Source organism: Accipiter gentilis, chromosome 1 (assembly GCF_929443795.1).
Source record: "Accipiter gentilis chromosome 1, bAccGen1.1, whole genome shotgun sequence".
Lineage (NCBI taxonomy): Eukaryota > Metazoa > Chordata > Aves > Accipitriformes > Accipitridae > Astur > Astur gentilis.
In genome coordinates, this window is record NC_064880.1 from 6592961 (window position 1) to 6619433 (window position 26473).

At 40.1% G+C, this 26473-nt stretch overlaps 1 protein-coding gene across 1 annotated transcript; it reads left to right on the forward strand.

Annotated features, from left to right (window-relative positions):
• The first annotated feature begins 697 nt into the window (after positions 1 to 697).
• On the forward strand, positions 698 to 26308 carry TNFRSF8 (TNF receptor superfamily member 8). The gene is made up of 12 exons (XM_049812010.1): positions 698 to 1245; positions 1738 to 1947; positions 11662 to 11752; positions 15309 to 15434; positions 15855 to 16010; positions 16113 to 16206; positions 16648 to 16928; positions 17125 to 17235; positions 17794 to 17841; positions 19017 to 19042; positions 20939 to 21146; positions 22652 to 26308. Exons 2-12 carry the CDS (start codon positions 1876 to 1878, stop codon positions 22894 to 22896), a joined length of 1458 nt encoding a protein of 485 aa, XP_049667967.1. The 5' UTR covers positions 698 to 1245; positions 1738 to 1875; the 3' UTR covers positions 22897 to 26308.
• Positions 26309 to 26473: the final 165 nt, after the last annotated feature.

Sequence of the window (26473 nt, forward strand, 5' to 3'; positions counted from 1 at the left end):
TCCTTCCATGAAACTTTGTAAAACTTAATGACATTGCATCCTCAGCCAAATTTGATTGAAGTTGTCCAATGGGTTAAAAAATTATTGATACCATTCATTAAAAAGGAACGGACATACATATATATACACAAAATGCTCAGTATGCTCATTTCAGTCTTATTTTTTCTGGAAAACAGGCCAGAAAACTCTCCCTGTTGCCAGTTCTGGGAAAGTCATTCACACATGAGTTTTTGTATTGGGATACTTAGGTTTTGTATTAGATACGTTGACCTCAGCAGTATAACTTACAGAGGCTAAAACTTTCCAGGCTGTGTCTTATGTTGATTCCTGTTGTTTTGCTAGAAAAATCTTAGGTAGGAGCTGATAAGGAAAAAAAAAAAGCCAAACAGAGCTCACCAATTGCCCTGACTACTGTGTCATTTGAAACCACATTCATAAATTGGGAGAATTGCCTAAAGGTATATTATTACACAAGATAAAGATGTTTTCTAGCCCATTATTTAATTAGGAAAAACAAGAATGTAATATTTGGACATTCAAATGCTTAGTTGTCTCTAGACCTTAAAGGCATACCAACAACAATCAGCTTTTATAGCTAAGAGAGCTTAGAAACTGAGAAGTAACCTGACAGAGTGAAGAAAAGAGGTTAGATTTATGTGTCAAATACACAGTATGCAATGTTTTGAAAATGCCTGGGTTTTATAAGATGGTATTCTAGAGAACGAAATAGAGGCAGTTAGTTAAAAGAGTTACAGCTTTGAGTTAAAGAAAATATTTACATCATCCCAGGGTCCCTGTGGAATGCTCTCATCCTTGGTACTCTGTTCGGATGGTAGTGAGGTAGCTGTGGGTCTTTAATAAAATAATCAATTATCTGACTTTCAATCTGTTGTAATTTCTTTTGGTTTTCTTTTTGCTGATAAGGGTGAGAAGCAAAAAAACCATGGGTGTGAGAATTCAAATTCTCATTCTTTTCCTGAGCACCTCAGAGAGGTTTTCAAGGCAGTCTGCTCTTTTTTGAAGTGGCTGACTTTTACTTTTGACAAAACTTTTAGGGCAGATAAGAAAGCTTCATGACACCTTAAACCAAATGAAATCTTTCTGGGCACCAGAGCCAAAAAACATTATCCAGAGTAACAAATGGAAGTGAGTGAAATGACAAGTAGCAGTCCAAGGGATGATTGTCAGCAACAGGAATTGATTTCAAGTGGGACTGGAGGAAAGAGGAGGATTCTCAAGAGGATGGTATGTTGGTGTTTAAATGGCAATGTGTAAAGCCTAAACCTTCGTGGAGTCACCCTGGTTGGTTGTGAGTTTTCAAAAACTCATCCAAACAGGAGTAAAATGACTGTACCGAAAAAATGAGTGTTTGTTACTGGGAACTCTCTTGAGGCTTGGTTGCAGCTCTTGAGCGTGTGGTGGATGGATGGGGCAGGGCTTGGACTCCTGCCTGGCCAAGGCTTTGGGGTGGTGAAGTGCTCTCTGAGGGCAGCCTAGATGACTAAGGAGCCTGCGTTTCTGCACAGCCAGCCATGTACCTTGGGTGACAACCTTGATGCGTGCAACTGACTCAGAAACCCGACAGCTCTGGGACTGGTGATTAACGCGGTTTTGTTTTGTTCTTTTTTTACTTTTCTTTTTTGGGCAGCCCCCCCCCCCCCCCCCCCCTCCTTCCTTCTAAATTGTTTCCTCAGCTTGCTTGAGTCTCAAAGCCTGTCTCCTGCTTGTCTTGAACAGCTGGAATGGCTCTGGACTGAATGAACAGACACGGAGCAAGACTGGGCTGGACCCTGGGAGGATCTCAGCCTCCAGGAGGAGCAAGCTGGTTGTCTAACCTGCGATGCTGGGAGCTAGGGAGATTTAACACCACTGCAGATGGCTGCCTGCAGCCTGGTACTAGGACTGTGGCTTCTGCTGCTTCTCCAGGATATCCAGACAGCCCCGCAGGTAAGGCAGGGTGGCATCAGGATCCTGCAGCCCCTTAGGATGCAGGAGCCTGGAGAGGTCTGGGGGCACACTGGGCTACAGGGCTATCGTGCCCATAGGCTGGATGCTGGGTAGTGGGTGTCCACAGAAATAGGCTTTCTGCAACACAGGTTGATAAAGGCATAAAGCAGACCTGTGGGGAGAGTTTGCCCTCTCTGGGAGCTTTGCAGGCAGGAGCAGGGGATACAAGCTATGATCTGCATCTTTTTGTTGGCATTGCTAGTGTTACTGCACCTCCAGGCACATCAGAGCTAGGGAATGAGGAAAGATTTGATAGGGGTGGGGGACTGTTGTCGTTTCTTAGGGTAAGTGGCTTTTATTTTTGCTTGGATGGCCAGGTGCTCTGTGACAGGCACATTCCTTGCAGAGCTTGGTTTGGAGGACTTCTGCTCACTCTGCTGATATGAGTCAGGGCTGGCAGACTGAAAGGTGTAAAGGCAAACAAAACAATAAAATACCTTCCTCTTTACAACCACCCACCCCTCTGACACTGACTTCCTCATGAATGGGCTATTATTTCTGCATCAAATTGACTTAAGATAGACATAGCCCACTAGTCGCACTCAGCTGATGCTGTAAATGCAAGGTAGCTCCCTGTTCAGATAGTATCATCTCTTGTGGGTTTGCTCCCCCCGCTCCCCAGCCACTTACCCCTCCTCCCTAGTGCATCACGTGGCAACAAGCCCTCAGCACCTGGCATAAATCCAGGTAATTTCCCTGCCTGACACTTACACACACACACACACACAAAGGTCAGTTGTAGAGGCTCTTTGCACAGGTAAAGTCAAGTATGTGAGTAATTGCTCACTGTGTTGGATCCTGAAATTGGCTATTTTCCCTTGCAGTGGAAATATTCTAGCCTAAGACACCTGTCTTTACATTGTAAATGAATGATATAGCACATCACTTCAGCTGTCAGGAAATTTTTTACAAGAAACTGACTCTGATTAGATCTCTGAATATAACCAAGTCCTGTATCCTCTTCATAAACTTTTGAAAAAGATCCTCCTGGCTCTTTTTGTAAGAGTAGGAGTTTGCCCTTGTGTCTTTAGTTGTAAATTCCCCTCCCACATTACAGGTTTGCTTTATTTTTCCCTGGTTGTCTGTCCTGCCACTGTCTCCTTCCTGAAATATATATAGAAGGATCACTGTTCTTCTGTAGGATTGGAGTCTGTAGTCCTTACCCACCTGAGGAATACTTAGGAGGGCATTCAGAGAAGCTTGCCTGGTTCTGCTGAATGCAAACTGCTTTAGGAGAAAGGCAATAGAAAAAAGATTGTATTTTTGCTCTTTGACATCACTTTTGGTGGTTTGCTCACAAAATGAGAGGTGCAGAGAGAAAATTTGGTTTTCTGATACTCATTGTCAACATTCAGACTTGCTGCAAAATCATCAGTTACCTGGAATAAATACGTAGATCTTGCTGGGATAAGCAACTGGCTTGTCACTGTCTTTCTGCATTGCCTCTATCACAGTAACCTTTGCTTTTACTGCTACAGGAGTATAAGTAGTACTGTTTAATGTGAACAAATTACAGCTTATCAGTCATATTTTAAACCATATTCCACCTCACTTGAGTCCACAGTTTGGGTTTTGTTTGTTTTAATACTCAGTTAACTCTCACTTGTTAATAATGTCTTTATGATCAAGCAGATGACTACTTGAAGTCTTAGATTATCAGCTTCTTTTGTACTGTCAGAATTTGGATAGAAGTTTGAAAGGGAGTCAACTGTTTTGCTACAGCATTAGTCAGTTCTAGAATAGCCAATGCTGGTAGAAGATTTTTTTTTTTTTACCGTAATATGCTTTCTTCCTGACTTACAGCTCATTTGTAGCAAGCTGATTTCTTACTCTGCCTCACCATCACTTTTTCTCTATGAGCTCAAAAGACCATAAATAAATGAGTCAAACCTTGTCCTGACTGAACTGCAGAGTAACCCACTGAATTCAGCACCATCTTTACATTACCATTATTTAAATTGAAATAGCAAACGTGCTTGTAGATACAAGGAAAGTGAGAAGAGCTACAAAAAGCCTATTTTCTAAAACAAATTCTCAAAAGCAAGCACTGAAAAACCCAAATGCTTTGTATCAAATATGTTTGCTTTATTTAATTGGTCCTTGATCTGCAACACTTTAAAAAAAGAAAAAAATAGTTGGCCTGATAGGTCAATTAAAGCACTAAGCCAAGGGATCCCTGGACATCCTGTTACAGAGCAGTCTGAAGAGGATATGAGTTGTGGTCTTTTCCTTTACAGGATGTATTCCAGCTCCTGCTAAATCAGAAACCTTTATTTGAAGTGCCTGCAGGAAAAGATTAATGAAATTAAGTCTCTGTCCCCCTCCAGTTGAACAGTACACTGAATCCAATTTAAGAACTCCTTGTATTAGAGCAAAAACAGATGCAAATTACTAGTCTGATATAGACTCATGGCTTGTTCAAATTTGTTCAAAAAATGTGGACAGATTAACTTTTTGTGGCAGGCTTTCTGCTACACTTGTTTACTACACCAGCTTAGCTTCTTGTTAGTTTAAATATTTATCTGTTCCTCTACAGCTGGCCTAAAGCAGCATTAACTCGGCATTGTGTCTTCATGTGCAATCCAGAACAAATAAATTCTGATACAGTGTACAGATGCAGAAATAACATCTGTGAGGTTTCCCATTACAGCTGTGCCCGTCAGCAGAGACCTGTCACACAAAGGGAAGGCCCTGCTCCTGGCTACTCAGTGCCACCAACTTTCTTGCACTGAATTTAGGGCAAGTGACTGTGCAGCCACAGGGTGAGTTATTTCAGTGCAATAACCCCCTGAAAACCTACTTCACAAACTCAGAAAGCAGGGTTTTCGGTCAAGTGAACTCCTGGAACTGATTCATCGTCTGGAAACACAATTGCTCCATTTTAAACAATCAAGGAGTTAGAGGGGAAAGAAAATGTGGGTGCAGGCAAGAGAAGGGAAGTGGGATTGCACTCTCAGATGGCAAAGAGCCACAGGATTAGCATAGCTCTAATAGACACATATTCTCACTTTGCTAATCCATTCTTAGTACAGACTCATCCATTCAGAGTTTCCTCAGAATGACAGGGAAGGACAAAGACCTACTGTCTACCACAGCTGGATTCCTCACCCTTACCCACCAATACTTCTGTGATCTTCCTTGAATTTTAAAGGGGTTTTTAGAATACATATTAACGAACAGAACTGTTAAGTACTAATGGACAATACTATAAGTCATTGGGATAAAATTGGTATTTCTTCATTGAGACTGGATTATCTTTTGGAGAGGGGACAGGCAAATGTACAACGTCTCCTCTTTTCTTCAGGAAACAGTAGGAAATGATGCCTTAAAAAGTGAAATTGTGCTAGAATTTTGTATTTCCCTGGCAGAACCTGAGTTCTGTTTCTGTCTCTCTTGAGATTCAGACATGACTGGATAAGGAGGAGGGACAGTCAAAAGATGAAAGAAAAATGCTTTGAATGTTAATTAAACAGGATTTTGAGGTTACTGCATTTCATTCTGTTCCTTGCAAAGATGAGGAGAGTTTGTTCTGTAAAACTTACTGGAGGTTTCCTTGATGAAGCAAAGCCCCATGCTAGTTACTGCTGGGTAAGGATTATACCACACTCTTTAGTGTTTCTAGGCATTCCAGGAAGAAGAGGAGGGAATGGGGCAGAACTGGAAGTTCTTACACACAAATCCTTCCCTACAAAATAAGTAGTAAGTAGCAAATATGATGAAGTGAATCTTCTCTCACTGGCTAATTGACAATTTCTGTAAGCATACTGGAGCCAGGAGAAATGGCCAACACTGTAAGTGGAGAATTTCTTAGCACATTCTTTTTTGTGGGCCTCTACACACAGGCACTGTGGAATCAAGAAGGTGAACCCCCCACCCCAACACTCACAGCTGATGCTTTTTGGTAAGAAGGTGATAGTGTTGAGGTTTTGTAATACAAGGCTGAAACTCTTTCCTGTCTCCTTTGCTTTATCCCTTCCTTTCATTTCAAGAGCTATTTATGAGCAACTAGGACCTGCTAAGTCAAACCTTAACCTTCAGCTTCTGTCTAACAAAGAGTCTTAATTTAAAGTGGTTTTGCTCTGGAAAAATTAGTTTTGTTAGCAATACTCACACAATACTGAGTCAAAGTAATTAAGTTCCTATTTTTTTCTGAGACAGGGTTAAATTCGTCCTAGAATGTATTAAAAAAGGATTCTTCAACTTAAGTTCATACTAACAAATGGGATAATGGCACAAGGCAAAAGACTTTCACTATATTGTAGTTAAACCTTATGTGTCTTATTCAATATTTTATAATGCTTGGTTTTATCCAAGCACTCACAACCAGAAATATATTAGAAATGTCTTAATGCTGGGATTTTTGTTGCCAATGAGAACAGTAAGAGCACATACGCTTTTCCTTCCTGCTGTGTTCTTCTTGAGCCCTATTATATAAAGTACCACTTCTTACATGAATTTTTCCCTTCTCTCCTCACTGCCCTTGTGATACCCTCCTTTCTTTTAGGTGATCCCTGTTCTGATTAAGGCTTGACAAGAGGGACATTTTCTTTCAAAACTTCCACTGTTGGCTACCATCATCTCAGTCACAATACCGGAAGCCCAGTACATATCAGGCTCCCACAGTTGCAGCCGTTGGTAATGCAGCTCAAAACAGGTCTCTGCAGCTCAAAACAGTATGTATCTGTGCTGGGGAGATCAATGCTGCTACTGTTGGTGGGAATTTTTTCTCAGAATTTCCCTCATTTAAACAGGATCATTCTGTGCTGTCACCAGATTCCTTTGTAGGCACAGTGTTAGAAGACAACTAGCTTTTCCCCTGCCTGTTTTGATTACAAATAGTGTGTGATGCCCTCCTGAGCAAACTGCTTACCCAAGGTTTTGAGTGGAAAGATGCTTTTATGTTTCACTGGAAAAGATAGAATGTAAACTGTAAGTTCTGCTGTAGCAGACTAACCTATCCTGGTAGCAGTTGTCTTCCCCTTAGCAATTGAACTGATAGTGTTGGCAGGATAAGAAGTGTTTACAGCACCATTGGTGAAAGTTTGGGCAAGATTTGGTAAAAGCAAGCAAATCGAAAGTTGAGGACCCAGTGGGACTGGAAGGAGAGTATGTCCCATATGCCCTTACAGAGCCTGTCTGGGGTTCCCTGGTGCTACCACCACAAAAATACCCATATTTGTAGATAGACATTAGACCCAGTACAGCAAGGACTTTAAAGTAACACATCTAAGGCTGAGCAATGATAAAGCCAGGAACAGAACCACCAACCCTGAATATTAAACTATGGGGTCTTTTCCTGCCCTCTGCCTTGTGGTGGCCTCACTGTCACATTGCTGTGGGTTTATACAGAGTTGAGCCTCAAAGTCCAAGCTTGGTGCTAGACTGCTCAGACAACAGGAGTTCACCCAAGTAATTTTGATATTTACCAGGTGAGGATTAGAAATCCAGCTTGTGTTCCAGCTGCAGTTTGTAGTAGGCTTACCACTATATAGAAATGGTAAGTTGCTATTCAAAATAGATGTGTTGGTTCAATAGCCATAATTTCTGAGAAGTTATGCACATATGTTGTTTCCATAATTCTGTGGAAATCTAATGGGTTTTTTGGCCAAGACACTGAAATATTTTTTTGCTTTTTAACAGTATTGGTCAACCAGCATTAAAATATTTCGTAACTCCAGCACTCAGTCATCATTCTGTCCAGGAACAGCAAGACAAATATGCATTAAGTATTTTGCAGTCCCTCCAAATTTGGATGGACTTGATGGCTGATGTCTAGACTGCTGCTGTTAAAAAGGAGTAGCCAGTAGTTGAGGAACAAAGAAACCCAAACACATCAATCGTATCACTTGGACTTTTCTTGCACACTGAGATCTAAGATGATGGTCAAATCAAGAAAAAGCATAAGGTAACTTTCCAGAAGCACTGAGTCAGGAAGGGACTGGGACTGGAAAATACAAAATCTAGAATTCCCTGTGTTTCTTGGTGAATTGTTTCCAGCGATCCCTTCCTAATTAGAAATACTGAGCTCATCAAAATCAAAGATCAAACAAGCCAATATTTTATTGTAAACTTGCACCCTAATTTCCCTAAATGTAGACGAAATGTCAGAGGTGGTATTTTACATGTGGGAAGAGTAGTTACAGATGGTGAAACCAAGGTCATTTACATGTTCAGTCACTGAGTGGGTAAATTACCTCAGTTCAGGCCTATTGCTACCCACTAATAACGCACATTTTTGTTCCCTTTTCACTTTGGCCGGTTATCTTTTGTTTTAGTTAACTTACTACCCTGATATTCATTACACACAGACAGAAAAATGAAAACGATATTATCCTTGTATAGCTGATTTTCCTTCACCCTTTTCCCAAAAGTAGCCTAGTCAAACATCTGCAGAAAATGACTCGCCACCATCATTTTATGGAAGACTTCTAAACATTTTAAGACCTGGCCCTTCACCTTTGCCGTTTCCTCAAGGCATGTTCTTTGCTTTTAGGTACCAATTTCACTCCCCTAAAAACTCGTGGAAGTTTTGGTGGGTTCTTAGTGCAAGATTTTTTATTCCAGATGCATCAAAACTTGAAATTTAGCTTAGAAAACACCTTGCATAAGTTAAGAAGCAGAGCCCATATAATTTTTAGTGACACTTGCCTTTCCATATTGCCAGTTTTGCTTATGTAATTTATTTTGTGCTTGTAAGCCTGAAGTGCTAGAAGTGTGGGGGCTTGGTTTATACTCGGGTCCCTACCTTAAAGTATGCTGTCTACGAAGGGCCAACCTTTCTCTTTAGTTTAAAAGCAGAATTTTGCATCATTACATTACTGTTACAGGTCACATTAGGAATCAAACAGCTTTAGGATTTAGAGGGAAAAAAATGACAAGAATGGGGAGATGATGACTGATGCTGAGCATTGATGTTTACATTATTTATCATTGAAAGGATCTGTAGTAAGTTTCATACTCGTGAAACACCTCTACTGAACAGGTGGCAACTCTTAAAGACATTTTGCAGGTAGCTACAGATTAGGAGCAGTGGGGTCTTCAGAAGGTGGTTTCACAGCCATAGAAATTGTGTCATGATTTGTTAAAATGACTTCTTTTTACAGCAGAGCACCTTGGACTTGGCTTAATAAATAGTAAAGGTGGCTACAAAGCTGTGCTTCTAACCGGATACATGAAAGCAGCATTTGTTGTGAAGCTGCGGATGTCATGTGTTAGGTAGCTGCCATCTTGTGGGGGAAAAAACAAATTTAAAAAAATTGTCGAGTACTCTCCTATGAATGTTTTCATAATTTGTGTAGTATGTGTGCATAGTTCATGCAGTAATTTATCACAGCACTAGCATCAGGTCAAATTCATAATCAGAATTTGCATTGCTGTAACTAAGAGCAGAATCTAATCCTAAACTCCTGATTCCAATATTTTAGACAAGGTAACTTTTTAAAAAGCAGCCCTTCCCTCACACTTTTACACAGACGTTATTCCTTTATTTAAACCCCAAAAGAAACAATTAAATAAGCTGTAAGCTTATGTGCTTCATAAATCATTCAAGAAATTTGTTCCCACTCAGATTTAAAATTCAGTATCATTTGCAGCCGGAGTTGGTTGCCTGGGAGAACCAGGAAGAGAAGATCAGATTTTTGTGGTGACTTGCCATAGCTCTTACAGAGAAACTAATCCAGGATTACTTAGCTACCACCAGGATGCTGTTGTTTCTTAAATTTTCTTTATAAAACTAGTTAATTCACTTCATATCACTGAAGTGACTCCTGAATGACCCTTTGTCTAGTGACTGGTGTAGTGTCATTTCCTGTTATTCAATTTAGTTGCAGAGTGGCTGGCTGACAAGGGTGCATCTCCACACAGATGCAAGGAAATTCCACTTCCTTTTCCTACAATTTAGGGCTTCCTCTTCAGAAAAGAAAAATACAGGGTGCACATTTGTAAACTTGATTTGAGTCAGGCTGAGCAAGCAGACATCTGCTATTTCCTCTATACAGTAAGCTAGAAAAAATGCTTTGTAGGGAGGTGTGTGGCCCGGTGGTTAGTGCAGAAATGTGTCAGGCAGGATTTCTCAGTTCTGTTACTGGAGCTTGATGAAATGTAATATTTTCAATATGTTTCTATTTCTTGTCCTTTTGTTAATTTCCTCCTTGACTGAAAGTTCCTGTTTTCTGATGTAACGTGGGGCAAGTTAAATAACTTCTGTGTTTTATGGTCCTGCCGTGAAAAGAACAGCGTATTACACAGGAGAATATGGCTGTGAAATTAGGTAGTAAGATTATGCACTGCATACAGAGGCAGTAGGATACAGTAGGTATTATTTCGAAGGCCAATGGGAAATTCATCTGCAGAAAGCGAGATGTAGTTTTTCTGAAATATTTAACTGCTCTACCAGTATCATGTGGGAAAATCTCTGGGGAATCTGCTGATTGAGTCTTTACAAAAAAATTTCGTTTATACCTTCTAGCAAATACAGAAAATGAAATTCAGATAACATTTTTAGGGGATTATTAAGGGAGATGCCAAATTCAAAGATCAGATTTTCTCATCAGAAAACTGGTAGCAGCGTAATTTCCCAGAGTATGTAGAAGCCCTGCCATACAAAAATGAAGTCTTATTATATGCTTCTTGATACAATTCATAGCTGAGTCTCATTTTCTAAGCTAATATTAGAACTATTGTATGGGGTTTTTTTAACTAAACAAGTATCATTTATGCAGTCAAACTAAAGGTTGCTCCTGAAAAACGTCACTCACAATAGAAGTGGGCTTAGTTATTTGAATAAGGGCTTCATTGTGTGAGTATTTGCAGCATTCTTTTCAAGGCAAAAACCTCTTGTTCTCGGTGTACGATTTGTCCCTAAATTATAAGTAAATTGGTTCATAATAAACACATCTTTAGGTTGCTAAATTCAAGCATTATGACTGCATAAATTAACTGTACTGTAAGACTTGTTTCTGCAAACAAGAATTATCATCGTGGATTACAGCCAATCTAGCTAGATTTAGATGATGCTGATTATGACACCACCTCTTATTCCAGTGCACACAGAGCTGGAAATCTGTTATGGATGTTAGGGATTCTTCTTTTTTTAATTTTCTGAAAAATCCTTATCTCATATTAACATGGGATCATTTCAGGACAGTGATTTTTAGCCTTTTTTTAATTTACTAACTACTGCAAGATTTCTAAAGGAGGCGCAGACTAACAGATAAGCTTTTCTTAGTGATCTTACTGATCCTGCAGCTAGGTTTTAAAGGGTGTTCAGAGCATTGGCTGAAAAACATTTTTGTAGGGCAATGCCACTACCCTTTTTATTATATGAAACAAGGAGTCAGTTTCTGAGTGCTGAAATGCTTGATACACAGGTTGGGCTACAATATTACATTCCTAGGTTTAAATTACTTTTGATAAAAGAGCCTGCTGAGTGAAGATACATGTTGCATTATTGCTAAATATACTGAATATTGCAATCTTTGCTTAAGTATATGGGCAAGAGTAATTGATTTGCTTTGGGGATACTTGAACTTTTAAAAAGCTGTAGGCTTTTCCTTACAGTCTGCAACTACCATCACTTGAGACAGACAGCAGGATCTGCTCTAATACAGAACTAATTGTTTTCTAACTGTGTCTTTTGTCTGTTTCAATTTCAAGACATCATTAACCCCATCTCATTCCTGTGATACACTTGAGAATTGGTTCTATGATGAAACTTCACAAAGCTGCTGTTACCAGTGTCCCTCAGGTCAGTATGTTTATAATTCAATCAAATTAACATGGAGCCTTTCTTGTAGAGAGATTAGGAACCATGTCTGTCTGCGGAATTGCACTTTGACCCTAAAGAAAAGTGCAATTTCATGAATCACTGTCTAGTGTGGGTCCAGGTGTGAACTTGTTCTCCACTGCCCTGCTCTTGTTCAGTCTACATGCAAACAATCTGTAAATTGCAAACGAGATAACTTGCTAGGATTTTTTATGTGTTTTTTATCGGTTAACTTGACACTCTGAAGTAGCTAGAAGTAGGCAGGTCTAAGAATTCATTTCAACTTGCCTCAGGGTGTGAAATAGTGCAGTGAAATTAGGCTAAATAAGTTTCTGATCAGAGACAAAAAAATATAAAATGAAGGTGTGGAAAATCTGTCATTATCCTCATAGTCAAAACAGTTTAGAAAGTGTCTCACATGAGAAAGGGAACAGCCCCTTGTCAGGGGACACAGTGAGCTTTGCTGGAAGCTAGTTATGACTCAGAGGCAGGTGAGCTCAGAAGCAGGAAACACCTTGGTGAAACAAGAGTTCTGGAAATGTCTGAAACTCCCCCTATTGGCCAAAAAACCCCTCAGTGGGTGGGGCATTTTATGGTACTTCACCATCATCAATCTCTTCTTATAGAAATGTTTTTTGGTTTGTTTTTTTTTTTAAAGGAAATTTTTGACATTTATTTGTGCTCTAATAATAAAGAGAGGTTTAGCGCTTGGTTGCAAGCATTTGCATGCAGTTACATCCAAGTCCCACTGGGACACCTTGTACTCCTGGCCATACCACTAGAATCATTCAGAAGTTGTATAAGTAAACAGGACCAAGGGATGGGGAAACTGGTCCTGTAAAAGAAGAAAAGGGGCGCGGATCTGACTCTGAGCCAGTCCCAAGAAAATCTCTTTTCTCCCTCAAAACCATACTTAGCAAAAGCTCCCACAATGACAGATGTCAGTGAGGTCTTGTGAAAAGCAAAGATCTGATTTACATCTGGCTGTAATGAGCCACCAGTCTCAATCACTCCACCTCTGCTTATTCTTGAAACTCATTTTGTTGCCACCTGCTCATGTCAGTCTTGGACATCACATCCTCCAGGGCCTCCTTCACAACAGAAACTCATAACAATGCTTTTCATTTTAATCTTCTACTACTCCTTCAAGCAATAACCTGTTCATATCTGCTACTAACTCAACTGCTCACTGCAAAGAAAGGGAAGCTTTTCTAAAATTGCATTTAATCAAAGTGGAGCATCTTGAACTCTTGATGCAGCCTGGCTTTACTTTCGTTGGTGTTCCAGCCCACAGATGTATAGCTTTCAATGTGAGCACACACTGGCCCACATGCAAGCCATCCTCTGTTTTGAAGTTAATTTCAAGTTAATTTCAAGATAAACTTCAAACCAAACCTCAAAAGATCATTCTAATAAATTTCTACAGTTGCCACATCTCTTCTCATGTACTTAATTCTTGTGCAGGTAAAATGAGACTTCTGGAACCTGGGATACCAGAAGAAAATTTTCTTTCTGTCATCAAGAACAAAGTATTTCCCTCCTGTCAAGGGGAGGAACAGAGATTTTCACGGGAAATAATGGTATATGCTAGAACAGCTCATGTTATGCAGAAGTTGGTATTCCACTTCAGTTCTGTTTATTCTGTTTATGGTTTTTAACCTTTTTTGTTTGGTTGGTTTTTTGTTTTAGACTCTAAATCCAGCTCCACAAAATAGTGCTGCAGTCAACACTCAGGATAATTTCCCACCCACAGTTAACAGCACAGCCTCAGGAGTGAATGAATGCACATACTCATGAAAGAAAAACACTTAAAACACTTATTTCATCTACTTGCTTTCAGTACCTTTTTCAGTACAGGTGATTGCAGCTGGGGTTCCTACTGCTCAGGCTTTTATCTGGTTGTTGAGCTGTGAACACAATCTGTGGAGAACAGCACCAGAAGACACTGTTAGGCAAGCTTCAAAGTTACTGCACCTGGGGTACACATCCCCCAAGGGAGGGACCCATGTGTACAGGAAATCTCAAATAACTGAAGTTAAAGCTTTTGAGTTATTGGGGGAGGAAGGGGAAAATGACATACACGGGCAGGTACACGTGTGCAGCCCGAGTGCTGAGGTTCAGCAGTCAGCCCCCACTTTGAAAGGAACAGTCTCAGACAAGTAGTTTTGAGAAGGTAAGAGTGACATGGTTTGGGCTTGTCTGGTGCTTTTTAGTGGGCCAAATACAGCACAGCTGTTTTTACCTGCACTCCTACATCATGCTTGCCAAAATGCAGAGTAGGTGAGTTATTTACCTGCCAGGTTCCCCCTTCCTGTCGTTAACTCTTTGTGTTTTGGTGATGCAGGCTGGATGCTGAAACTGGGATTTGTTTCTCTCCTGTTTTCCACATGTGAAACATTCAACTCTTCCTATCTTCACATTGCTGCTTTAGCTTTTCCTTTGGTAGTTATTTCCACCTCCTGGCAAGGCCATGAGGTCACAGGTGACCACTGTGCCTTCTGATTTCTTTGGCACTATGGCCAGCGGTAGAATACCTCATCTGTTGCTTCAGGAACTGAAACATTAGGAATGCCTCTGTCCTAGCCTTTCCCACACACCTAGCTGGTTATTGTACCTAGCTTGCCAGATGGATGCTTTTAAAAGCTGGTCGCTAGACAATGATTACCAGATATAAAGTCATAGAATAGCTTAGGTTTGGCAAAGGCTTCCAGAGGTCATCTAATTCAGCTAGCTGCTCAACTTCATGCATGCTGCATGTACACAGAAGGTTTGAGAGATCCAGGGTGGGTAGTGTGCCTACAAACTGTGAGCAATGAGTCCAGATGAGTTGGAATTGTTGAGCAGAGAAAGTGTATAGCTTATGCATCCAGCATCAGAAAGACATAGATATGTAATTTGATTTCTTTAAAGGAAAACAACTGGAAAATCAAACTATCTCACAACTGCCAAGGCAACTGTAAAATTAGCAGGACTGCTCAGAAAGCAACCTACTGCAAACCTGCTAGGGGTATGTAGGGCACAGCTCAAAAAGTACCTACCATCTTGTAACCTCCCATTCTGAACATGGGAGATGGAGTTGTCCCTGCATGAATCCATGTGCACCTAGGTGATTCTGTCAGCTTTTGAAAGAAAAAGTGATGATTTAGGTAGCAAAGTATGAGGACTCGATTGCTATAGTCAAGAAGAAAACATGAAAAACAGTTGCCTGGGAACTTAGTAGTGGCAGGAAAATATTGCCCTCCCTGCAGACTTGGCGGTCTTTTCTAACTGTCAACAAATGGTCCTATGTGCCCATTTTGCAGCAATCCATACTGACACTGATAATACTATGCACAGTGTTGCTGTAACAGGACAGCTGTGATCCCCTCACACTTGAACAGGAAAGGCAAAAATGGGCTAGAGAAACTAAATGACAGGTACAAAGAGAAGACTGTGGTAGTGTGTCTAACAGGTAAATGAGCATACAAGAACACTTCAGGATGGTTGCCTCCAGTGATTCTGAACAGGTATCCTGCATATTTTTTTTTTCTTTCTCCAGGCTATGTTAAGAAGAAAGCATGTCCTAGGGACCCAGATGAAGACTGCATGAGATGTGGACCTGAACAATATGTGAATGAAGCATTCCAAAAGCCACGATGTGACGCTTGTGTATCATGCACAAAAGGTTTGCTTTCCCTCACACATACCTCACAGTTATATTCTCTCTCTGTATTTTATTTACACTTTGTTTATATTTTATTCAGTTAGAATTTCCAGCAGCAAAATTATCCATCCTTGGCTACTGATTTAGAGAGCCAAATGCTACCTTGCACATAATCAGTATCACTTTCTGTGTGACCTGGGACTGCCTAAAAATTCTCTCATCCAGTGCTATCCAAGTCTGATTTCTGCTTTCTCTCTTATATTACAAGCCATTGTTTACAGGCTTCTCCAATTATTCGTGACTTAAGTTGCCATCACGAAGAGTGCCAGCAGCCTGTTCTGCTTCCTGAGCCTTTGAACTTATGTTGCTCAGCTTTGGCCCCAACTCTACATTTGCATTGCAGGGTGATCCTTTGTTACCACATCTGTTTCTTCCCCACAGAATCTGACCTTGTGGAAAAAGAGCCCTGCTCCTTCAATTCTAGCCGTGTGTGTGAGTGCCGACCAGGCCTGTTCTGTCAAACCCCTGTTCTGAACACCTGTATACGATGCCAGCAGCACACTGTTTGCAAGCCTGGTTTTGGAGTCAAAGTCAGAGGTAGGAATTCCTACCTGTCTAGCTTACCTTTTCTGATCTTGGCCATAGGCCTGGACCTGATGCATTTTGGTTGGTTGGTCCTCAGTTGTTATTATTATTCAGGCACCTCAATGAATGATGTTACTTGTGAAGAGTGCCCTTCTGGGACCTTCTCTGATCAAAATTCCAGCACCGACATCTGCAAGCCCCACACAAAGTAAGTCCATAGTTCTTTAAAGTGACTAACGAACTAACTAAAGCTAATAGAGGACTAAAAGGGACACTTGTCCCTTCTGGTGCGAAGTATACAAATTTATCTTGGAGGCAATGGGATCGCTTTGGGCCTATGTGCAGAATTTAGAAGGCCTGTCTTTATACCTGTTGCACAGCTCTGTACTGGAGGAAGGAAACCCTCTTGCCTCATTTTTAGTTTACTAAGTACAGCGGAATTACACACGCACGTGTGTATCAGGTTTGCATCCAGGTCAAGAATTAATGCCACAGGGGTGAGAAGAAGGTTAATGACTTTTTCACTGAAAGCAATAAATGCAGGTGGTAGAAAAATGACCAAAGGGATGTTTGCCACGTGGAAAATACTCTTATCTTGTACCAGGCATTTTCCTCTAGCGCTGATACACTGTTCTTTTTCATTCCCTAGCTGTGCTAAGTTAAACAAAATAGCACTAAGCAAAGGAAATGCCACACACGATCAGGTTTGCCTGGACCGATTGCCCACCTACCTCACCTCAAGCACTTTGTCCATGCAATTCAGCAATGAAACAAATAACTCTGACCTAAGGACGGTTGAAGAGAACCTGGTGACCATGGGTAGTATCCTTTTAAGTGCCATAACAACTGAAAACCCCAGTTCAACTCCTGAGGAGAAAGCTCTGGCTGGCACTTTTCCCACCTCAGCCAAGGGGGAGACGACAATGGGAGGTAATAAAGATAAAGCATTTACTCTGCGCAGCATGTTTTATTTGGATATATCTTTGGTAAATGCAATTTTTATGTGGGAGCTTCCTGTAAATCCCCTATGACTTGTGAAATGATGTCCAAACACATATCTACTAATAGTTCTCCCTCTGCCTTTTCTTAGCCTTTCCTGTGCTCCCTTTCCCTTTCTGTGCTGTAGGTCTAGTTCTTTGGGCAGTGGTTCTCTCTGTGATAGTGCTACTTGTGGGCATGCTGTTAATTTGGAAATGGAAGGTGTGCAAGAAGCGGATCCTCATCCTCAAAGGAAAGCGTGAGTTTTTAAAGCTGTAATACATAGCATGCTGTTTGATCTCCAAGTATATGCCAACTGGGAACTCAAATATCCCAAAATTTTGTGGAGGTCATTGGGGAAGAGAATGTTCACTACTGCCTGGTGCAGCTGGGCCAGATAAGGGTTTTAGGCAAACAGTTCATGCAGCATGTTGGAGAACAGGAGAGAAAGATTGAAGCAGCTGTGAATTTATGGAGGAAGATGCTACAAACTGGGTGGGGAAAAGGTAACCAGTGGTTTCTTCTCTCAGCGCAGACACTAATATTAAATGATACCTGAAGTGTTTTTGAGTATTTGTTGGTTCCAGGAATGGGGTTGGACTTTGAGCATGAGAGGAAGAGTGATTTTTACTCACATGGACTCTCTGTAGCTTTGCCTAGAGTTACATGTGGGGCGTTCCTGTGGAACAACATTCCCTCTTTTATAGAAAGCAGGATGTGCGTGTTGTAGGTTGGTTGTAGGCCTGTGGGTGTGGTAAAGCTGTTAGAGCCTGTATGGTCCACGATGTTTTGCTAAATGAATGGTTTCTTTTATTAGCACATCTGTATTCCATCACTTCACATAAATCCAGACTCAAATCTCAAGGTGAGTGACTGATGGATGAGGAATTGCAATCCATATGTCTAAAGAATAAGTGGATAGTTTTAATATGGAACTTTATTTTATGGAATTTTCATTTAAAAAGTGGAACTTTTTCATGTCAAGCGTGTATCTCTGCTGACATGCAAAAGGCCAGTCCTGTTGTCTGTCCTGCGCAGGCAGGTGATGCTCTGGATGTAAAAAGCCACTAGATGGCACTTTTTTCCCACTGCACCTGAATGGTTGGGCGAGGTGTCAGTGCAGGGAGGCTTTTCTGGAAAAACACCCAATTAATTTCTGGGCACTCAAATGTGAGAGACGTGTTCCAAAACAAGTGGGTGTTAGCCATACCACCTGTACAGATCCCCTAGAGTACACACATTTTGCCCAATTAACTAATCCCTCTCAGCACTTCCATTTCCATTGACTAATCTATTCTCTTCTGTTGTGTTAGATTCTCCTCATCACCACACATCAGAGATTTTTATACTTATTTATTCAGGAATACAATTTAAAACCTCTTGTGTGCAGCTTAATTTTCTCAAAATGGAATTTTTGCTTCCTTACTTGCCTTACACAGGAGAAACTGTTACTGTGCAGCGTTATAGAGCTGATGCATTGCAAATAAAGGTGGCTGCATTTTAGGGTGAAATTAAATAGCAGGCCTGAGCCTGTCTAGCTTCATGGTACTACAGAAGGATGCTGTACACTCCCTTCTTCTCACCTCTCTTCTTTCTCCAGTGTTCCCTTCCTCCATCCTTGCATAAAATCCCATCCCCTTAATAGTCATCTGACCACCACATGATGAACTAATCCAATTTATTAATCCAGTAGAAAGTTATTAACTTTTTTTTACTTTTTTCTTTTTAATAAGCCTGTCTTCTGCTTGCCTGTCTTCTGCTTATCTAGAAGGTTTAATCAGTTCATCATTTCATTAGATGAATACTATCTGTGGTGTGGGGAGAGTGATAGTGGTGGCCACAAAGGGCTTTGAGGAGAGCAGGACCTCACAGTCTTGGCAGCAACATGTTGCCAGTTTACGTCAGCCGTGTCATGTAAGTGTGCCCTCAGTGGTTGGACAGTAGTTTAGGACATGGCTAGGTGATCTTTCAGAGTAAATATTAACATTCTTGTGATTGCTGTGAATTTTCTTCTGATAATTTTTCCTCTTTCCATTGCAGGTTCTGATTTAGTGAACAAATGCGCAGTAAGTGTGAACAATATTCCAAAACAGATCACTTTCCATTCCAATGTAAATAATGATATTTTTAAATGTCCTGTTAAGGAGTGCCAGCCTTTTTGTTTGGACTTCCCTCTGCAACGCATCATCCCCTAGGTGCAGTGATGAGATGTACTAGGATTTGGTACTTTCACATCTTGGGCTATGTTTATAATGTGGTGTTAAATAATGTGATGCTGCCAGTCTTGCTTGTGTAGGGAGTATTTGGTTTGCTCTTTTGCCATTCATGTTGCATTCTATGGGACAAGATCCAAAATCACAGGATGAACATGCCTTTTCTACCTTCTGGGAGAACTTTGTTTGTCAGTCCCATTTTATCTTACTGCTCCAGTCACACCAGTAGGATTTGTACTCTTCTGCCTCCCTCCGTGTTACCTTCCATCTTTGTAGGGTTTGGCATGAGTGTAATATGGGTACACAGTGGGTATTGTTTGTCTGGAAGACTTTCCAGCAGGACCAGCTTCTGGTTTAACAGTATGGTTTGCATATGAACAAGGCAAACATCAGTCAATATGGTAACAACAGAAAGCAGTTCCTCAGCTGTTGAAATCATCATAGCTCTGTTTGATTCCCCCACTTTCAGTGAAATTACAGCAACTTTCATCCTCTGAGTCTTCACAGTTTATTGTCTATATCTGCTAAAACACTCTCTGGACTCTTCCTTTTTTTTTTTTTTTCAAATCAGTTTGCTTTTAAATGTTGCACATCTGCACACATACAAAATACTACTTACTCTAATGAATCTGGTTGCAATCAGCTATGATAATTTCAGTGTGTCACTGCTAATTCCTGAATTGTGGGGAGCTTGCACTCTTGCTTTCATAGTCAGACAGACATGAGCAAGAGTTTTAAACTGCACATTTCAAAATCTTATTATGTTGTGGTTTTTGGTTTTTTTTCCTTTTCCAACCTTGTGGAAACAGAAACAGAGCTAGGAACCATCAGAAATTTGTGATGCAGGACCGTTAGCCTCTCTCAGATTCTGGCTCCTCTTTTAAAGGACTATTTGTAATTAATTCTTCACATAATAGCTAGTCTGAGTTTGTTTCTTCTACCTGAGGTTCTGCTGAGGCAATTCCATTTTGAAGTTCAGCCAGTTCAACCTCGCTTGTTTTGTTCTTCCATAGGAGTGTGGTAGGTCTTTGCAAAATCTAAGAGGAAGGTAAACCATATATTTTCAGTTTTGACTGTTTGACTCTCTCACCATATGATTACACATCTGTACATGTTTGTCCTCTGATACTTATCTCACAACTAAATATGAAAAATATCTTGTTGAAGTTCTTTCTGAGCAAATCCCTTAAAATTTTTACCTCCAGCATCTTTCTTTCTTACTGATGTTATACTTTTTGCTGGAAAGTGCTACTGAGCTTCAACCCCCCCAGAATGCAGCTGTTACTATATTACAGGACAGCAGACTCTGCAACAGAGCATACAGTATAAGACTTGTGGCAAAAAGTGGATTTACATAACATAACAAATAAGTGGATTTACAAAGGTTCATCAGCATCTAAATTGCAGACAAGGCAGTGGAACTTAGCAAAGCATCTGAGCAGGTCCAGGAAACTGGATTTCAGTGGAAGTGAGGTATATTCTTGCAAATATGATTAAAAAAATCTGTGAATTTAGCTTAGAAATGTTATTTTTAAATACGGCCTTAAGTGATGCAGGAACCTAGTTCAAAGAAACTTATGTTTCTATATCAGTTAGGCACTTTCAAATTTTTTACTCCCTGTGACAGTGGTGCCATGAAGTACATTATGTTATTCTGACTGCAATAGAAGGATTCTGAGGACCTATTGCAATCTTCACAGTGTTGCTTTTACATTCACCCCACTTCTACTCTCCTCTTTGTATTGGCAGAAGATCATACTGACTACTGACAGCGGGCCAGAAGAGAAGGAGTTAATTGATAGAACCCTCCCTTTGGAAACCAACAATAACTTGGTCTCCAGCACAGAAAAAGCATATAGTCCTGAACTGAGTCTGACTGATGTGACACAGAACAATGGAAATGCTCCAGATTGCCCTATCAATTCTCGAGTGAGAGACCACACAAATAATCGAATTGGTAAGTCTTGCTTTTTTCCTTTTTTCCTTTTGTCTTTTCACTATTTCAACCATGGGCACATAATGTCATTCTGAGATTATTAGTAAGCTGCAAAGTGTCCAAAGTGTCTAACAAAGATTGGGCCTGAATCTCCAGAACTTTTGAGACACAAATTCTGGTATATCTATTCATTTGAATATAATGCTTTCTTATTTTCACATTTGCCTTAGTCACTTATGAACTTGACAGAAAAATGCTCTTGTTCCTCTTTTTCATTCCAGAAGATGTAAATTTGCAGAAGAAATTTGAAATCCAAAATATGTCAGCTGGAAAATGACGCTGTAATACTTAATGACAGTTGTACTTCACATGTCTCAAGCTATCATTTTCTTCTCTTGGTTTCACAGGAATAGCTTGAAATGTGTCTCCCATATGTTCCCATAAAGTCTTTGACCATGGCACAGGGTAGGAGATAAAGTCAGGCAAGGAAGCTTACTCACAGGGCGAGAATTGTTACCTGAGACACAGTCTACATGAGACATTCTGGCAATGTTTCCAAACCCCATTTTGAGGTTCTTTGAAGGTTTTTTTTGGTATTACTGGAGCTGACCTTCCCTTACTAAATGCCCTTTCTGTTTTTTCTGTGAGTGATGGACTTGGGATGCTTGTGAGGATTTGACTTACCATACCCAAATATCTCCAAGCAGTTGTGAACAATAATGTACAGTGTCTGATCTGCAGCATATGTCTGAATAAAATGTAGTGATCCAAGCCATAGCAAAGGCCTTATTTACCTTTTGTAAAGGAGTAGGGTCAACAAGTTGGACACAAGGTTCAAGTCTAACCCAGAAAATTTTGTGGTTGATTCTCTGCTGGAAAGAAACTAGTTTCTTTGCAGGTCCTAAGACCCCAGATAATTACCCAGAATTTCTGTACAGTGCTGATCCTTGCCCAAAGGCTGCTTTTAATGCAGGTATTGTTGCTTCTCAGAACAGCAGGAGTATAAAACTTGGATTCTCCATATCTGTCTTCCCCAGATCCTGATTAATTGCTTCTTCTAACAGACTCTTGTGAACATCTTACTGCCTTTTCTAATTTGTCTTTCTTCTGTAGTCCTAGCTATAGTGCAGCTGCTTCATCACACGGGAGTTAGATCTACGTGATCTAAAATGCCCAGAGCCCCATTGACAGTGGTCCAAAACCAGACAGTGTAGTACAAAATGGGCAGGCCTTCTTTATCACTTAGTATATTCAGTGGTTTGATGTCAAAATTAAAAGCGCCTTATAAATAAACAATGAAATAGACAACTTATAATGTGTGAATTCGAAAAGCTTTAGTGGGTTAGTAAATTCTGTGTTTTCACAGTGATGGGCTTGATCTGCATGCCTCTGATTGAAAAAAGAACAAGGGAGCGGGGGGATAAGAAAAACCAAGTACCAAATAAAAATTTTGCATGAAAAGGAACCATCTCTAGGGTCAGCAATGATTGTTAACTATGTTCAGCACTATTTTTTTCCTTCCTCAGAAAAAATATACATCATGAAGGCCGACACTGTTATTGTGGGGTCCATTTCAGAAGTGCCTAGTGGCAAGAACTGTGCTGCTAGAGGATGTGAAAGTAGTGTTGATGCCCAGGAAAACGTGGAAGAGGAACTGGCAATGCACTATCCAGAGCAGGAAACAGAGTCTTTTCGAGGGAATGATGTAACGGTTCCTGTGGAAGAAGAGGGAAAGGAATTTCATCACCCCACCACTGCCACTGAAAAGTGATAACCCACTGAGAAGATGTGTGAAGCTACAGAAACATCCAGTGTGACACTAAGCCTGAATCTATGACAAGGGAGGTAAACACATAGTGCCTTAGATTACCTGAAAACTCAGGTAAAACACTGAAACACATTCAAACAAGGAGTGCTAGAACCTATTTTATCTAACAAATGAGAGGATCATCCAAACTGTTGGCCTTCATAGCTGACGTCAAATATTTCTCTTTCCCTCTCTCTCCCTGCATCGTGCTGGAAACAAATTTGAATCAAAGCTACAAAATTCAGAGCACATCTGGATGCCAACTCAAGTTTCACAACTTGCTTTCTCTGCATGAAGGAATGGATTGAAAACTATGTCTGATTACTTCTATTATAGTATGAAAATTCTGGCCAGAAATCTGAGTTAAGCTTGAGACTCAGCCATGTTTCATATGTTGTGCCTATTCCAGTATTATCAGAACTTCCAATTTTGTCATATATTTTGCAACATCTGGTATTTTTTCTTGAGGCCTCAATTCTTGAATGAAAATAATGACAATTTCAGTTTTACCTAACATAAACAGAACTCTTAAGTTTGTGGACTTCGCATTTCTTGAGGAAATAGGATCAAAAGGTGCCACACAGGCTCAGAAAACAGAAGGTAAATAAAACTAGTTGAAGTCCACTGTACTTTAGGCCATTCTTTCTAATTCTTGAAGTCTGATTCACGTTTTTTGACTACTTCAAATCATCGGTAAGTATACAAAATGGCCTCTTCTGGTGGAAGCCAAACTGGCTGAAAATTTGGATATTGGATGAACTATGGGTTTAGCCCAGTGTGGAGTCTGTAAGAAGGTAAAAGAAGAAAATAAACTAGTTTTCTACAAAAAGGAAGGACTGAAAAACAGGCACAGCAGTTATTTCCTATAACATTGTTAATCTTTGCTTGTTTAGAATTGCTCATAATCATCAGGCTGATACTGATTTGCATATCTAGTCTTTAAAAAAAATATCTGTTTTGTGGTCGGCTGGCTTGCGTTATGCTGTTTCTCAATCTCTCACACTGCTTGTTTGATAACTGTAAGTGTAATAGTGCTGACTATATTTTTGCACAGGACAATGGAAAATGAACAAGATGACAAAGTGTGCCTTAACAGTCAAAAAAAAGGAACCACAAAACCAATTACTTGCTTTGTAGTTTTACCCTGGACAGAGTACTGCAATAACAGCTGTGCAACTTCAGCGTCTTTTGTCTTAGAACACACAAAAGGAACATAAGGGCATAAAAAACACCTTCTTGGGCCAGACGAGTAGTACAACCCCAACATTTTATCTCTGACAGTCACAGTAAGAGATGTTATTTAGGAAGAGCACATAAGCCTGGTTAATATCTGCTGTTTGCACTCCTCATAGTTCTGCAACATCAGCTGTAATTGGATTAAGGATGTTAAAGAGTTTGTCCCAGCCTTTAGTGTTCATTCATACTGCCATTAGTTTTTCTTCTTTCTTTTGAATTTCCTGGTACAGTCTGCCTCCATAAGCACCTGTGGCAACAGATTACAGGTGGTTACTATTCACTGTGTAAAGAAGTACTTTTACCACTTTTAAACTGACCTCTTACTTATCTCAGTGAGTGCCACTAGTTCCTGTATTACAGCATTTAGTGCAATACTGAGTTGCTTTTACGATTCTTGTTTGTATCCTCCTCAGCCTCCAAGCTGAGTTCCCATCTTTTTACGTTTCTCATGTAAGTTAGATGCTCCACTGCCTTGGTCATTTTAGTGTCCTCTTCCACATCTTCTCTAACTTCACTACATTCTTCTGGACATCTGGAGGCCAGAACCATGCACTGCACTGAAGAAGAGGGGTGGGCCAAGGTTTTCAAGAGCGGCAAAATGATACTCTATATTTTGCTCTCAATACCTCTCCAGAATATGCCCACCATTTTATTTGCTTTTTTTGGCTGCCCCTGCACACTAAGCAGATCATTTCAGAGAACCATCAAGAATGAGTCCAAGATCACTTTTCTGAGCAATAGCTGCTAGATGTGAATTCAGCACCATGTACGCCTGGTTTAGATTATTTTTCCCTAAATGTATTGCATTGTGTTTATCTATGTAGAAGTTCATTTGCCTCCCTTTTATGAGCTCCTTCTGGCTTTACTTGCCTCTATATGTCATGTAAGTACCTGGAGAAATTTAGTATTACTTTCATTGTGTGGGTGCTCTTTTCTCCAGATCATTGATGAAGATATTGAATAGAACTGGCCCCACCAATCCTCCCTGCTAACTGTTCTCTGTCCTGAAAAATTACCATTATGTTGTGCTCTTTCCTTCCTGCCTTTTAAACAGCCATAACTTTTGTATCCTGTAAACTTTTATCAAATCCATAAACTTACCTTTCCTCCAATTCTGTGACAACTTTGTTTCTCCACCACCTTAGGTGTGGAACCTCATCAAAGGCTTTTTGAAAATCTCCATGTAGTAGATCCACTGGATCTTGTTTATCCATTAAGCCTCGCAATATATGGGAAGCTTTTTACTCAAGATTTTGTGATTGAAGAAATACATCAAGAGAAAGTCATACTCTTCTGGAACTGCAGCCCCAGAGATGAAGTGGGAGAATCTCAGCATTATGGGATCTAGTCACTGGCTTTCATCAATGGATAATCTACCTGTAGTATATTTGAAAACTGGTTGTCATTTCAAGTGTTGTAAGTTCCAGTATTTACTTCTTGAATTCTACTCTTCTCTGCAAGTCCAGAACATTTATTTTAATAATTTCTAAAAACAACTGCTGCCACTGTATATTTTAGTTTGTCTATTGACTCTTGCAAGAGAGGCAATTAGTGAATCCTTTCTGTGTACTTCTGTGTTTGTCCTTGTTTTGTTTCATTCAGAAGATAAGCTGCTCCTAATGCTCGCATTGAAATTTCTTTTGGCTGTCTGTATCGCCATGTCAGTGGCAGTTACGTGGGATGAAGAAGGAAACATAATGATAATTTTTTTTGTTTAAGTGCTTGTTGTGCAACAGAAGGTCAAGTCACCAAGTATTGGCATAAAACAGCAATGGAAGGAAGAAGAAAAAACTGTGTAGGAGAAACACTGGTCACCCTTTCCTCACTTACAGTTCATTGTTTTCCAGTGCATGCGCTTCATTCTAGAAAAATACAGGAACTTCTATTTCATTTTAGAGAACGCCAGTTTGTGTATCCACAAATTGTGAATAACCATGGTCACCTGGCTGTGATTGTTAAAGGATGTTCTGTAATGACAGCTAATTGTATATTTCAGCTCTGTATATAAATTAATCTTTTTTTACTGGAAGACCTTTCTAGATGAATCATGTGCATTGCAACCTGCTAGATGTATTATAGTTGGTTAGTTTAATACTGCCGGTAGTCTTTGAATTAAAAATTGCATGGGTTTTAGACCATAGCCACACTTTTCTTGTCTGGTACGTAAATGTTTCATTGTTGGTAATTTCAGTACATGTATCGGTTGCAGAAAGAATGTTTTTGCAAGAGAGCCTTTCAAAACTTAGGAAGCTATTAGTCGGCTGGAGTTTTTTCTCAAGAGCAGAGCAGGTCTGAATTCACATTA